Source organism: Mixophyes fleayi, chromosome 11 (assembly GCF_038048845.1).
Source record: "Mixophyes fleayi isolate aMixFle1 chromosome 11, aMixFle1.hap1, whole genome shotgun sequence".
In the NCBI taxonomy this organism is placed as follows: Eukaryota; Metazoa; Chordata; class Amphibia; order Anura; family Limnodynastidae; genus Mixophyes; species Mixophyes fleayi.
Window position 1 is genome coordinate 88,091,775 of NC_134412.1, and position 16,676 is coordinate 88,108,450.

At 40.1% G+C, this 16,676-nt stretch overlaps 1 protein-coding gene across 5 annotated transcripts in view; it reads right to left on the bottom strand.

Moving 5' to 3' along the window:
* Window positions 1–16,676, bottom strand: part of PRDM16 (PR/SET domain 16) — a 48,839-nt gene that overhangs the window by 18,904 nt on the left and 13,259 nt on the right. For 2 of the 5 annotated variants that reach the window (XM_075190159.1, XM_075190163.1), the window contains exons 3-8: window positions 15,420–15,618; window positions 12,599–12,746; window positions 12,380–12,478; window positions 9,403–9,556; window positions 4,384–5,791; window positions 2,706–2,793 (exon numbers count right to left, since the gene is read on the bottom strand). In XM_075190159.1, coding sequence (XP_075046260.1) covers window positions 2,706–2,793; window positions 4,384–5,791; window positions 9,403–9,556; window positions 12,380–12,478; window positions 12,599–12,746; window positions 15,420–15,618 — 2,096 coding nt within the window. The remainder of the gene's footprint in view (window positions 1–2,705; window positions 2,794–4,383; window positions 5,792–9,402; window positions 9,557–12,379; window positions 12,479–12,598; window positions 12,747–15,419; window positions 15,619–16,676) is intronic. The other 3 variants (XM_075190160.1, XM_075190161.1, XM_075190162.1) reach the window with 3 other exon arrangements.

Below are 16,676 nucleotides of genomic sequence, written 5' to 3' on the forward strand. Positions count from 1 at the left end.
CACATGCAGCTCTGTCCTCACTAACACATCACTCATCTCCTTATATACTCTGTGCTGCTGGGGGACCCTGCTCCTTCCACTATATAACTCTCAGTCTGTGGCTTCCTGCTGCCTCCATTCCCCTCCTCACATCATGTCACTGCCCCTGTCACATGCAGTCCTGTCCTCACTAACACAATCACACTAGTGGACAGGTCACTGCCTCAGCACATTTCTCTCCTGTAATATTCTGTGCTGCTGTGAACATACTAATGGATGCATGTTGTTCTATCACTGCCCACAACAAAATTGAGAATATCCCAGATGAGCAGGACAGTGTTTGAATACAATAAAGTGCTCAGACCATAGTCAAACACACTTTAAAAAGTGTGACTTGTAAAAGGCAAGGAAGGGTAACAATCTACTACATCACAAATTATTCACAACAGGACAGTTTATTTATTGATCTAAGTCAGTGACTGTGGAGATCGGATTAACTCCTGAGAAATATGGCAGCATGTGGTGAGCAACAATTGAATGATATTCAGAGCAAACAGACTTTTCCAGACATTTTTTTAAAAAGTACAATTTACCCTTCTCGGTAACAGAACCGAACATTTTTGAGTGTTTAGTTCCACTTTACATGTCCATCCATGCTGCGATTTTGACATCAAATTAGGCCGATTTAGACCTGATTGGCCCCAAATCCCATTTTTAGACCAAAAAAAAAGGGCCGATAATTGATGTTAAATTTGGTTGGACGTTTCCGACTCTGTTTGTGCAGTCACCTCTCTACCGTTCTCAGTCTTACCCAATTGTGAATGGCCACATAAAGTGGACACCATAAGTCCGTAGACAAGTCTCTTGACAACTGTGCTAACGATTAAATTCAATGGTGCAAAACTGACAACAAAGTACAGAGGTTTTAAAGAGGTAACACTGATATTAATACTGTACATTTTCAGCAGTGTGGTTTCACAGCCAGCTCTCTTAACCACTGATCCACCACCAAACACAACCAGGTCTCTTAACCATTGATCCACCACCAAACACATACATAGCTTGCACTTGTTACTCATACAGTAATGAGTGAATAATTCTGAAAACAAACCTAAAACTCTGTATTTGGATAGCTGTTTACACACTTGTGCTTCATGTGATAACAAGACCTCGGCTCTTAGCGCTCCCACTTGAAGTAGCTCATTGCAGATCGTATTGCTTTGAAACACACAGTCTGAATTGGAGCCAAAGGGGGACGGTGTGCGAGCGGAAACTCAGAGGAAATCATGCATCAAATACTAGATGCTCTATTGTACAGCAAGCTGACCTTTTGCACGTTTACAATGCATTAAGCCAGACCCTGGGGACATCTGCGGCCAAAACATTGTTTTTAAAAAGATATCATTATTAAAAAAAAGCCGCTTGTAATGACCAAAATATAAATTGTAGCATGCTGGCAGCTATTCATGGACGTTATTAAATATAGTAATTAGCCATAAAAGATATAATTCAATAGATTTATACCCCATGGAGCTCACAGGCCAAAGAGGCAAAAATAAAACTCAGATAAATTCAGCGTTTAGCCCCAAGTGACCACTTTTAAGTCACTGAGCAATGAGGAGAGGTTAAAAAAGTTATTTCAGAGATGTATTTAGCAGCAGAACACAGGAGCTGGAGTCGTGTCAACATACTGAATGACCAACAGGGGGAGGTAGAGAGTTATGTTTCTCTTCCCAATTACACAATACCTCATGTAAAAGTTGCATCTTAATAAGCTTCATTAACATTTCTCTAGAACTTGAGGATTTTTTTTGTTTTAAAAAAACTTTATTTAAAAAATAATAATGGAGAAAAATAGAGGAACAATGCTTTATTGCACTAACAAAGCATGCATGCCAGTACATGGGGTGGGCAAATTACTATAATATTATATATACATATATATATATATATATATATGGGCAGCACGTTAGCCTAGTGGTCTGCTAATAGATAGAGGTAACGTTGGGTGTAGATGGTCACCTCTGCCTATCTCTGAGCCTTCCTTTAGGCAGCGCTGCTGCACCGGGCTCACTATATTCTCTGTCTGTGGCTATTAGACGACTGCTCTGTCACATCAGATACCGCTACATGTAGATCTCACCACTATGCTAATGCAGACAAACACAGGATGTTTCTGGCGGGCCCGCTGCCATTATCCAGTCATCTAGAAGGAAAATCACTGGAAGTTATTAACTAAAACGTTGATGGGGATGTGAAACAATGAGGGGTTCTATATTTAGCAGTGAGGTGGGAAATGCTGCAAAATTCTGTGGAATAAAAAAAAACAAAAACAAACAACATTCACATAAAAACTGTTGAATATATTGCAGTAAAAGATAACAAACAAGAGCCTCAAATCTTCTTGTTTCACAACTTGTGTGTTCTCACTTTGCACCAGTTTCGTTGTTTGCAAATTAAACCCTTTATGCCCTTTTGAGGCAATAGATCACCGCAGTTCAAGCCCTACTGCGCTTCCACAAGGCCACACCCACTTTCTGCTATGCCCCACCCTCTCAGGGTCTTTCTATATCAGGACAGTCAGGGGTGGGGCTTATTTTGGACAATATATCCATGTTGGGAGACATCTTTAGGCAAACGGAAGTAAATATTTTTCTTTAAACCGAACCAATGGTATTATGACTGGGCAACACATGCATTTGAAGAAACGGTCATCGTTATGTTACCTGGGGGTGAAAGAGGAGCGGAGATGGTCGTAAGTACTTGTCCTTCATCGTCCCCACAGGGTCTGTCACCTTCCGCTTTTCCACCCTGCTGGACAACAACACAGAGGGTTACGTACCCCAAATAATAATTAAAGCATGATACCAGTAATGATTTTAGGAGGACCGGTCACATACGTTTGGGGGCAGCCATTTTTTTGTGGCCTGGACCAATATTCCTGAGAATTCATCCTTGTCAGCGAAGCAAGTTGTTCCCAATAAAATCAAGGGCCTTATTCACACGAGTATTAGTCCAGCTGACAAAATGGCTGCCTCCGTGCGGTGTGGGCAAAACGTACACTTTAAGAAAATACTCAAACTCATTTCACAATGGAAAATATTCCCTAAGTGATTTCACCACACAAGACCAGGAACCATAAACTTAAAAAATTAAAATAAGCTCACTGTTTAATCATAGCCCACAATTAACTATGAACCATATTACTGCCGACAAAAGACCAACATTACAAACAGAACCACAGAATATAATACTAAAATCCTACATCAAGGGCTTTAACTTGTAAAAACTCTATGTAGTCATTAAAGCATTAACATAAGCACAGTAACAAAGTAAAAATGTAGACTCTTTCACCCTTATTAGAGCTCATCATATATATTTTTTTAGCTGAGCAAGGTTGGGGACAGTCCAAGCTTTCTATCCAGTGGGAGTTGACCCACCTTTTTTTTTTTTTTAATCACACAACACCTTAGTTCTAAGCTTGGTTAAACAACCAAATTAAAAATCTAAAACAAATGTAAAAGCCAACGTTGCGTGAATAAAAGAGGTTCTTTTTTTTTCACATAGTCTGAGGCTAGCGCCATATATATAATTCCCACAGAACCCGTAACAGTATGTAATACGTCTAAGTTTTCGGATGATAAATAGGAGAGATCATAAGTCATAATATTTGAATCTGTCTGGCTTGTGAGTTGACGGACGGGGTCAGACCAATTGATATATCATATAACTTATTCGGATGAGAACATTTCCTGTAATTCCTGTGCTCTGGCTTTCTGGAGGAGCCTCTGCTCTTGTAGACAGTGAAATAACCGGAACGCCCCTTGATATAATGCTCATTTGACCCTTCAACACAAGACTATATTTAGCAGGGAGACAAAGGACAGACACAACCATAACCTTTCATGCAGAGATAAGACATGAACACTCCAACTTTCCGAGCACATGACCAGATCGTTAGCAAAATATACATAACGATGGATATCCTCAGAAGTAGCGTTAAATTTTGCGATAAAATTTGAAAATTTTTTCGTACCTTTTTTTTTTTTAAAATAAACTTTCAATACTTACAGAATAAAAATAACAGTAACGTACTCCAATTTAAATGTTTGGGGTTCATTAACACCATTTTCCTAACTAAAACACAGATTGAATTATTGAAAAGGTGTAAATTAAACATGATTTACATTTTTTTATGCCTTATAGGGAACATCTTTCCACATTTGAATGCAATAATGCAAAACAAATCATATTAAGCATTGTCTCTGATTTTGCCATCTAAAAGGATCAGAACCAAAGCGTCCTACGGACTTTCTGAAGACAAATGGGCAAATGAAATGACTCATCCATGCAACAGACAATTACCAAAACATGCAACTTAATTAGGTCAAGGTATGTTAATACCTGTAAATTGGGTCCATGAAGAAGGGCGAAGGCTTTGCGTAGTGAAGAGGCGGCTGCTGTGGCAGAGGAGGTGGATGGATTTTCGAGAGCATATCACTGGCCCCCAATTTCCTGTCGCCGTAGATATGGTTTTTTCGTGTTTCCCTCGCTCCGTTCTGACCGGCTCGACTTCTGTTGCCGATGCTTAGGTCCAACGGCTGCTCCTCTCCTGAGGTTTGTGGTACTAAAACCTTGGGTGGCATTAAGGCTGACTTCATCTCTTTTGGTTTGGTTGTGAGATCGAACGGTGACTCTGAGCTAGAGTTGGTAACCTTCTGGAGGTCCCTAGGAGACTTGGATTCAGCTTTCACCAGTAGGTTATGATTTACTGTCCGATCCGTAAAAGCTGGGTACAAAGAATGGGGGAAGTTGGGGAGGAACTGAAAGGGGAACATGGAATGATAGGGGAGGGAACCCATTTTTTTTTCTTGCATCCCCATAAAACCAGGTCCAAAATATTTCTCCGCTATCGAGGCAATAGCTTTAATAGAGTCATTGGCTGCCCCCATGTTTGGAAGCAAATGCTCTTCCGGAGGTGGAAAGAAGGAATGTGGAGGGTAGAAAAATGGTCTCTCGCCAACATTATTATTAGAACTACTGGAAACAGAACTACTGACAATATCTTGTTTGTTTTCTATGGGTTTGTTCTTTTCCTTGTTTTTGTCTCTTTCACTATCCACGTCGCTATCTAAATCAGATCCGGTGCCAGTGGTGGTATCCAAATCGGTTCCCGAAGTGGTGTTGACATCTTCAAAGTCACTTCCGTCCGATAGATCGCTGCTCCTTGACTTATGTTTTTCCAGGTATGAGTTTTCCAAGCTGTTCTCAAATTTTTCCTCCAATGAAAGCAGTTGGCTATTGGTACTGTTGTTCAGAGAGGACATGAGGGATAGTTGATGACTGCCTATCGGGCTGGGAAGCTTCGCTTCTCGTGCATGGTTCAAAGGATTTTTGAGTAGTGGGGAAGGAGGTAATAAAGGTGGTCTGGGATACAATGATGGTGGGAAGATTCCTGGAAATCCAGGGGCTAAAGTTGGAAACGGGGGAGTATGGGAAAATGCCAAGCTACCTGGATGTGCCCTAGAAGGAAAATAGTCATTGAAAGCAAGGCTAGAGTGATTCATGTTTGAGGAAGGTTTAGACTTGTCCATCAAAGAGCTGGGCGTCAAGGGCAGGCCAGGAGCGAACATCCCACCGGGATTGTAATGGTTTTTGCCTTCACAGAAGCGTCGGTGCTTGTTAAGGGAAGAGGTAGTACTAAACATCTGTCCACAGTCCTTGCATTTAATCTGCGTGCGGCAGTCTGCGTGCATCCGTTTGTGGCGGCACAGGTTGGAGAACTGTGTGTAGGATTTATGGCAGACCTCACCTGGAACACCAACAGAAACCAAAACAAAAGCAATATAAAATAAAAATAAATAGACTGAGAGAAGGCATGCACAATCGTCGTTTTTATAATATTTTGCGACATGTATACTTAAACGGCAAAATCAACAGGTGACTCATGAATCAATACAGTAAAGTTTCAGGGCCTTTCACAAGTAAATTAATTATATATATATATATATATATATATATATATATATATATATATATATATATATTCTTTTATACATGAATATTTTCATTATCTTCTGTGCATACCACATTTTTTTGGGAGGGGGGGGATTCAATTTGGAGCGATGTGACGCAGAGAGATGTTTCGGAACGGTCCGTGATGGCACTCCGCGGCAGAAGGGCGCAGATAAATGAGAGGAGATTCCGCACCGTAAATAAACAGTATTGTGCACAGCTGGACATCGTGGGGATTTTCGGCAGCACAGCACTCCAAATTTAATCCCCCCCCCTTTGTTGTGTTCGTAAACTACAGGAAGTCACAATCAGTTTAAACAGGCTGAAACGCAGCAACATAATAAACATGTATTCAAGTTTAGCAACCCTTTAATCACAGCAAATGTACAAGATGTTTTTCTTTCCTTATTCATTCTTTCTGGAGATAAAGTACAGCTGTATTTAATCCGGATATTGCAAGTCTTTACATAAATTATGAAGTGTGAAATGACCTACACTTTCCTTGAGAGTAACAAGTGTTTAGTGACATTCAGTGCATCGCTGGTCAATGTGAAGTTTGTGCAACAATCTAACGTTTACGCTTAAATGATATATGAAACAAGATGGGGATGTTTGCGGATATGGATGAAGTGTGCACTGGCCAATGGGAGGCGTGGGACGGAGAGAGGGTGTCCCTTGCCAAGTGAGGAGCAGGTGCTGAGCTGTGCAAAAATGAGATATTGGAATTAGATAAAGGGTTTCCGTTTCATCAGGCATTTTTAGGGGCATCCTTGCTGTGCGAAGGGGCACTCGCACATTTACAGTTGACTCTTTGCAAAAGCTCAGTCTGACGTTTGCACACTTCACCTCTTCAGATCCCCCCACTCCACATAGCTAGACGCAGTACTAATTTTGTGTTGATGCCTTCCGAGAGCGAAGATGAGGTGGGCACCTTGATGTGTACAGAGTGGATCATCTAGGGGCACCGATGCAAATCCAAGGTGTATTTGCATTCCACACTTTCTAAAAGTTGTAAAACAAGGCCTACAGAGAACAATGTAACAATGTTTTTGGTGGGGTAGGGGGGAAGGGTGTAATTCTACTTCTTGAAGAATTTTGCATTTATTTACATCTGTTGCATATGAGAAAAATGTGTTGAGTTCTAGTTTACAATCTGATTTTTCTCTGTTGGTTACAATGTTCGGTATCTCCATAAAAATGGGTTCTAACACATAATGGTTTTCTAATCATACTGACATCCCAAATGTTTCACACTGGATATTAAAGAGCACATACCGGATAACTTATTAGGCTGGAAACTGCACAATGTCTAAAAGCATGACGATTGTTGGTCCAGTGCCCAGGCTCTGCAGTGAGGAACGGGGGATTAACACACTGTGAAGTTCTAAGTTGGCAATGTACCGTGTCCCAAAAATGACTTTGCTAGCAGAAAAATGATGACTCCATTGTTTTATTTATTTATTTTTACTTAAATGGAAATGTCATGGGGTTTTTCAGTGGCTGGCCCGTGAGCACCAGTATATAGACTAGACGGCTAAACGTGGTTCATTGCCCACACCTGGCTTGTCTGTAGTTTCTGGGGGTGGCATCCTGGAAAACTCTGCAGCTGGACTGTCAGATTCCCCGGAGAACCGTCGGATTCGCAGCGCTGCAAAACGACGCAGCGGCGGGGATGCCGACTGTGGAGCCCTCCAACTGCGGCCACCTGAATGCACTTCGTCCCATGGCAACAGCAAATTATTAAATGATTTTTTTTTTATACAACGGAGCCCAATAAGGATATATCGCTGTTGTAAAACATTTAAAGGGGAACTCCACCTTCAAAGAATTCTATTTTTGTTGTCCCCTCTGTATAATGCTAGATAAGGTCCGGTCTGTGTATCAGATGTGATTGTATCTACACTGCAGACCTGTTGCCATATCGTATGGTAAAAGAAAATAAACAAACCTGCCTGGAGAATTGAATTGATGGAATGCGGAGTTCCCCTTTAAGTGAGGCACTGTTAACGTGAACATTTTGCAGGCGTGACGATGGATGAACATTTGATGGAGGAGAAGTTACAGGGTAAAAACAAACGAACCGAGTGGATATAGGAATACAGCAAGGAAACACACAAAAAATATCCTCGGAAATCCCAGAATGCAGCAGTGTTATTGACGTCTATATTGATTACTGAGCCTTAGCCATATGTAGGACCTCTTCTATACCCACCGGAGCGTTTCTTCAAGGGTTCAATCAAGTATCCTTTTCAATAATTGTATGTTTAGTACGCATTCCTAATGCACAGTTGCTAAGTGGTTAGCACTTCTGCCTCACAGCAGTGTGGTCATGAGTTCAATTCTCAACCATGGCCTTATCTGTGTGGAGTTTGTATGTTCTCCTCGTCTTTGCGTGGGTTTCCTCTGGGTGCTCCGGTTTCCTCCCACACTCCAAAAACATACTAGTAGGTTCATTGGCTGCTATCAATAATTGACCCTAGTCTCTCTCTGTCTGTGTGTGTGTATCTTAGGGAACTTAGACTGTAAGCCCCAATGGGGCAGGGACTGATGTGAGTGAATTCTCTGTACAGCGCTGCGGAATCAGTGGCGCTATATAAATAAATGGTGATGATGATGAACGGGGCAAACATCAAACACAGTTTTACTTAATGCTATCGCTTTATCAAACCACTGTGTCGGCTTGTGCTTTCCATTTTAACCTGGACCTAGGGATTAATTAATACTGAGCATTTATTTCAGGAACAGCAAAATATCCGCCCCTCCCTCTACCACGCTGGCAGCCAGCTAAGGCATTTAATGCACATAAGAGAAGGAGACAGTTTCATCAGGCATACAAGTGGTTTAAAAAGTAATATGGTCACCATCAATGTAGATATGGAAGCAGAAACAGACAGGTATTTGAATAAAGTCAGGAAATTAAAAAGAGTTCTGTTTGGATGATGGAAATTCAGTGATATTTTTGCCTAACGATTCTGCATAGTACACTGTCTGGCCAAATGTAGGCTGCTTAAAAGGGACCACGTATTGTGGTTTTTCCTTAGGAGTCTCTCTAACAGCTCTTTTTGTACGTAACAAATGTTTCGAGTTTTAAATAATTTCTCCATAGAAAATGTTTTTTTTCCCCCCAATTAACTCTTCTCTCCCTGGGTTATATAATAAAGGTTTGTCCAATCAGCTTCCTGGTAAAAATCCAGCACCGAGCTATTTCTGTTGAATGCTTATGGGTGTGAATATTGCCCAAAATGCAAGAAACATTGAGGCTTTAATCCTTGGGGACAGGTGCGTTAGAAAAGAAGAGATAAACAATGTGGCAATCATTCCTTCAATTTGCCAAGTAGTTTTAAAAACCTGGGAGACTATTCTAGGGATGACGGGTGATTTTATCTTGTTACGAGCAAGACAACTTACATATGAAAGGTTTGACAGTACTATGAATGTGCTTATGTTGCTTGAGCCCTGATGAGGTGGCGAAGGTCTTGCCACAGTCAGGACAGGCGTGTGCCCGGGCTCCAACGTGTTGGGAACGGATGTGTCTTTGGAGGTTGCTGGGGTCAGTGAAAACCTGCGACAAGAGAGCAAAAAAAAAAAAAAGAAACTTTACAAAGTCACAAAAAAAATGTACCGACAGTTATGTTGGAAACATATCAAATACACAGAATGGAAGGGGATACACTATAACCTAGAATAGACGGCAGAGAACAATATCTTCCAAATCTTATGTTATTCTTTAAATCCCATTTATCAAGCAGACAAATCGTGCTACAAGGTGAAGCGTCTGCCCCTAGAATAACAGGCTATTTGGAATACGGAGATATAACTCAGATGGGAACGATCTATAGACGATGTTTTCATTAGTTCAAACTCGGAAGGGTCAGAATGTGAATATTTATTTCTGCAAAGGGAGTTCTCCAGTTGTGGATTTACACTTAAGCGAATGAAGGAATCTTGACAAAACACTCAAGTTCAATTATATGATTATAAAGGGTTTTCGTAAAGGAGACATCCACCTACTGATGACTTTAGTTTACTGGCTTTTTTTTTTACAAAGTACATTGCTTTAGTTGTAAGCCCTCATTCTGTGCTTTCCAGCCATGTGTTTATATCATAGGGAAATTTGGTTAATTCCATTGCCCATAAAATACAACACAAAAAGAGCACAACTAAATAACACAGAAGAAAACTACAAAAATTAACGCTGTGGTTCTTGTAAAAGTTTCAGAAGGGCATGTACAAATAAATTATGCTAATCTGAAGGCCGAGGGCCCTTTTAATTTCAATGGTTACTGGAGGAGTGCTAGGATTATTTTGATATACAGATATTTTACTCATTGCAAGCAATGTAAACTTAGATCGATCAGTAATCACTTTTGTGATTTCTCTCTCTTATCAATGGATACCCTGATACTCTTTTATTTCCCTTACAAAGGGGTCCTTTAAGTACTTTATATGACTTCATGGTATATTATTTACTGGCAGTAAAATAATAACGGTGATATTTCCTCCATGCGACAAGACATCAAGTTATATGAAGAGATTCCGGTGGTTTGCCTGCTGTTGGCTGTTAATGACCAATAACATTAAAGCTAACGGCTGACAAAGCCAGACATAAGCTGGTCTTCTCACACGTAAGGTCATTCATTTAATCAATAGCATAAACATATAATAGTTTTATCTGTGATATGAAATGTGCTTCAACATTTCGCTATAGATCAAAATGCCAGTGCCAGATACTTAGAAGAGAAGAGGTTTCACTTCATACAGAATCCATTTGGATGTGTAAAAGCAACGGTTAAGTTTAGAGGGTGTTGCCAACTTCAAACAACTTTAATGTATTGGTACATTAAAGACACCCCTGAAACTTTTACAAAATACATTGCTTTATATTCCACTAAAGTTATTTAATCATAAAGAAGACTGTCTTATACAGAAATACTTTGCAGATAAAACTGAACGAAATGCGTGGGGTGCAACAGAGCTGTATTGGATCCAAGGGCAAAAAACTATGTCTGGATTGACTAAAAACAAAACAAAAATCAGGCTGGGATTTACTAACTGGCATACACTGGAAACCAGTCTTTTTTTGTTGGGGGGGAGGGTATAATTTTTAAAATTATTTTTATCATTTATTTACATCGATTTATATAGATTTAATTTGAACTGCTTGGCCTGGGGAAGAAGTCCTTTGGCCAAACTATTTGGATTGAATCTGTTATTTTTTTAAACTCTTATTATTTGCACATTGCTCAATCTCACCTATCGGAAGCAGGTCTAAAATATCTGAATATTTCCATGCAGTTTTGCATTTGCGTTTGCAGTTTGATCTTTGGTAGTTTTACGTCATGCGATTTGATGAGCCGTCTCAGCTTTGATACAATACACGGTTTGCGAACCACACATCGAACCGCATGACAAATTGTAAAACCGCAGTTTGATCAACCTCGGCCTGAGAGTCTTTTTGTATCAATGGAAGCAGTAATATAAACTAACCACTAGATTCTACCATCCCACATATCATTAGCAAACAGCCTTGTGTTTAATTGCTTTTTCAACAGGCTACAAATAATTGGACTGGCTTTACTGGCACATGGACTAACAATAACGGACAATTAGCCCAATTAAAATGAATATAAAGTAATGCAATTACCATTTATATGGTTTATATAAAAGACTATAGATTTACGATAATTTGCTGGGAAAAAATCTTCCCCTGTAAAATGGCATTATAACCCACTGTTACATAACATTGGTGGACAGTTGCCGAAAACAGGCTTGCCGCCACGCCACAGAATGTAAGTATTTGCAAACTATTTTAACACTGAGAAAATGGAAACCTTTATACAATAAGTTTTTTTTTTTTCAAATTAAAAAATATAATAAAAAGTATATAGCACACACCTAAAGTTCAAATGCGCAAAGTTTTGGGAAGCTGCAAAATATAAAATGTAATAAAATCACATTTTTGCAGTTATTGAAAGACCTTCTTCCGACCAGAGGAACCATGGTTCTAGATATATTACCTTGGTTATGTGTATGGGGCAGGACAAGTTGCTTTGAGCAGATAAGGCCACCTAGGTTTACTCCGTGGCAGTAGGAATGGAAAATCCATTTGAGAGCCATGGTGGCATCATCTAATCAGTGCAATGGAGGAGAGCTGCAATGTAACTTAGATATTGTCCATAAGCAACGTGGCGCACATCTACGGAACAACGGAGCTCCCATATAGTCCTCCCGGCACTACCACGGCTTTACCAGAGGAAGGGATTTCATAACGATTGTCAACGTGATACATGGAAACCACCAGTGAAAAAGCAGCGTGCCTCCTGAAACCTTGCGCTTGTGACCGTGTGTGATGGTACAATAAATGTAACTATGTCATAACACTGACGTCTACTTTAGGTGTGTGAGGTTCCGCTTCAGTGTTGTTGTTGCAGTTCAAATATATGGGTAATCTGGAAGGAAGATCACTTGGGAACCAGGACTCGTTCTGCAAAGGACATACGTGAGACACAGATCATTCCAAACATCAGCCGGAGGTCACACTTTGAAGGATATCACAATGACAAAGAAAAAAAAAAAAGAAAAGGTAACTAACTAGCCGCGGTACCTTTACGCAGTTCTCACACTCGAATCGCTTGCCGCTGTCATGTGACATCTGATGGCGGATCAGGTTGGACTTCCAGTTGAAGGCTTTGGGGCACTGGTCACATTTGTACTCCCGCTCCTCCGTATGGATTATCATATGTTGTTCCAAACTGCAAAGCAAGACAGGGATTGTAAACGAATGAGATAGGAGCGTGCCAAGCCTGGTCGGCAAAGTTCACGTCTTATTGGGACCGATAGAACAACAAATATTTGCGCCTTAAATGTCTGAAACACATTGACATATATTGGGGCTGCAAGAGAGTCTTAATGAAGAGCAAAGTCTGGATTATTGCATGTAAGCAGTACAGCGATTTACTGGTGCGCAGAAATCACACGGAAAACAACTAATGTCAATAAGAGTTTCAGTCCGTTAACCACAAAACTTCCTTTCCATTAAGCACTTTTTTCCTACAGTAGACAGGATCCTGTCATTATTCTACAGAAAAGGAAAGTCTATAATCTGACTTAGAACAACACACAAGGGGTCAAGATGTCAAGTAGATTTGGACAGAGGAGACAATTAAGGAAGAAAAACGTACTATTCAGAGTGACTTAGAGGAATATAAAGGGTCTGACTTTGCCATGTACTCTAAGGGATTCATCGTATAAGTACACAGCTAACATACAATAATACCGCATTATAACAATCAGACCATTTATATCAGCTTATGACTTTCTGGTCAACTTAAATGTATGGTAAACAGACGTTACAGACATGTAGTAATGCTGAGAAATGAGATGAAGTCATTCAGACAATGGGCTGTGGAAGTAGCAGGAAGGTATAGGAGAGAGGTGCAGAGTGACACAGTGGGAAACAGTAAATAGTTTAGAAATACTTCCAACTACAAAACAAGTCATGTTGGGGGTGTAGTGTCCTATGTCTGTATAGAGTGTAATAGAATTGTATAATGATCATATCTAGTGGTCAGGTCATGTTGGGGGTGTAGTGTCCTATGTCTGTATAGAGTGTAATAGAATTGTATAATGATCATACCTAGTGGTCAGGTCATGTTGGGGGTGTAGTTTCCTATGTCTGTATATAGTGTTATAGAATTGTATTATGATCATGTCCAGTGGTCAGGTCATGTTGGGGGTGTAGTGTCCTATGTCTGTATACAGTGTAATAGAATTGTATTATGATCATGTCCAGTGGTCAGGTCATGTTGGAGGTGTAGTGTCCTATGTCTGTATATAGTGTAATAGAATTGTATTATGATCATGTCCACTGGTCAGGTCATGTTGGGGGTGTAGTGTCCTATGTCTGCATAGAGTGTAATAGAATTGTATGATGATCATGTCCAGTGGTCAGGTCATGTTGAAGGTGTAGTGTCCTATGTCTGTATAGAGTGTAATAGAATTGTATTATGATCATGTCCAGTGGTCAGGTCATGTTGGAGGTGTAGTGTCCTATGTCTGTATACAGTGTAATAGAATTGTATTATGATCATGTCCAGTGGTCAGGTCATGTTGGGGGTGTAGTGTCCTATGTCTGTATACAGTGTAATAGAATTGTATTATGATCATGTCCAGTGGTCAGGTCATGTTGGAGGTGTAGTGTCCTATGTCTGTATACAGTGTAATAGAATTGTATTATGACCATGTCCAGTGGTCAGGTCATGTTGGGGGTGTAGTGTCCTATGTCTGTATAGAGTGTAATAGAATTGTATTATGACCATGTCCAGTGGTCAGGTCATGTTGGGGGTGTAGTGTCCTATGTCTGTATAGAGTGTAATAGAATTGTATTATGATCATGCCCAGTGGTCAGGTCATGTTGGGGGTGTAGTGTCCTATGTCTGTATACAGTGTAATAGAATTGTATTATGATCATGCCCAGTGGTCAGGTCATGTTGGGGGTGTAGTGTCCTATGTCTGTATACAGTGTAATAGAATTGTATTATGATCATGTCCAGTGGTCAGGTCATGTTGGGTATTATCCCGAATCACACAGACTAGTCTAACGCACCCTATGATATCAATAGGGCTCCGTAGATGTTAACGGATAAAACGCCAGGCATCAATCATCACCCAAGTTCCACCAAGATGAGTAAAATGTAAAGAGCAAAGGGAAGTATATAAAATAACCTTTTCTCTGTTAGTCTCCTAATCAATTGAGTCCCATTCCCTAGGCCTATGTATGTATGTATGTATGTATGAATGAATGAATGAATGTATGTATGTATGTATGTATGAATGAATGAATGAATGTATGTATGTATGTATGTATGTATGTATGTGTACAGTGAAAGATCCGCACTCAGTAACTGTGACTCGAGACAGGGTCATATAGAAGGGTGGAAGTGAATATGACCTAAATAGTGACTATAGATCCTCCCATGCTCCTCTGTCTAACACCAAAGTTTGAGTAGAAAAATAAGATAAATAAAGTGAAAACAGTAGATGGTAAATACTAGATGTAAATATTAAGGGGGGTATTCAATTGTCCGCGGGTTCGAGCGCGGAAAAACTATTACCGTTAATACGGTAATTTATCGCTGGATTTCAGCTCGTATTAACGGTTTTTCCCGCGCAGGATTACCGTAATAACGGTAATCCTGCGCGGACCGCGGGATTTTCGGCAATCCCGCGGACAATTGAATATGTCCCTAAATGTCTAGACAGATAAATATCAGAATTGTTCTCTTATCCATCAATGAAACCATAAAATCTAAAAATATTTCAAAAAAGGTTCCCAAACTTAGGGTCTCTATACCATGACAGTTCAAAACATATCTGATAAGTGGCGCAATGACCATCACTGAAAGGCGAGTACCAGCCCTACTTACCTGTATTTGTTGGGGAAAAGGCGCTCACAGTCTTTGCATTCATGCACTTGTTCATTCTCAAACCCCTCTTGCTTGATCTCCTCGCTCAGAGACTCATAAATGTGGTTGACTGTGTTACAAGCATATTTTTGGTGCCGCCTTAAATCTAGCTTGGACTGGAAAAGTTCGTCACAGTCTTCACAGCGAAATGTGTGTTCTTCTGGAAACAAAAAAAAACAAAAAACAAATACAAAAAAACAAAAACACAAATTAGAAAACCATAAGCCAACAGCAGAGAGCCGCAAACATGTTCGATCTGTGCCTTTGCTTTCCGTTTTAACGGCTTAAGACTACCAGCATCCCTCGTGCCATATAAAAAGTAAAGAAATGTAAATTTTATGATCTCAACTAGTCACTCTTCTTGACTTATGTTTATCACTGAAGTCATCTCTACAAGTTTTACAACTTTGTTCCTTGCAACTATGAGACACAAGACGTAAAGCTCAGCTCGCATTGTTCGGCAAATAATCCTCAGACAACAATTGCCGCTGAAGATAAGAAAACGCGTAGTGGGAAAACATTAATAGCATAATATATACAATAAACGATTATCACCAAGGTCAAACAAATTAAAATAAGGGCAGCTGTTAATAGGTTTATGAGACTGCATCCTGACTACCATGCCAAGTTAAACAATTGGGTCCCAGTTGTAAATTTTCCAAAAATACAAGTTTTGCAAGAGTATCACGACTGTCCGGCCACCCCCGCCTAGCGATGGAGGGAACAGAAGCTTCTTAAGGCATTTAGCTACTTTGCACTTAAAACATCTTTCTGCAATTAAACTTTCATTCCTATGCAAACAGTTTAGAGCAAACACTGTGCATGCAGCAGGGTTCATTACCTCCCAAGGTAGACGGTAATTACGTTTTTTGGTGTGGATTTATTGATACTGGCAAGCGTGCCACTCAGTGCTGGCACTGGGAAAGTTGTGATAGCAACATTTCAGCATCGTACCCAGCTACATGGTATTTAAATGCTGCGTTGGATTCCCGTGGCCTTGGGGTGTGGAGTTATGAGGGGCATGTGATAGATTAAAGATCCAAGACTCCGGGATCGTGTATTCATGCAAATAACCATAAAGACTTCAACACAGACAAACACAAAAACTATACTGAATACAACAAACGCATAAACACTGTGGGGCTTATTTAATAAAACAGTATAACATGCCGATTTTAGTTTTTATTTTATACATATAAGCCCCATAACGTGCACCGT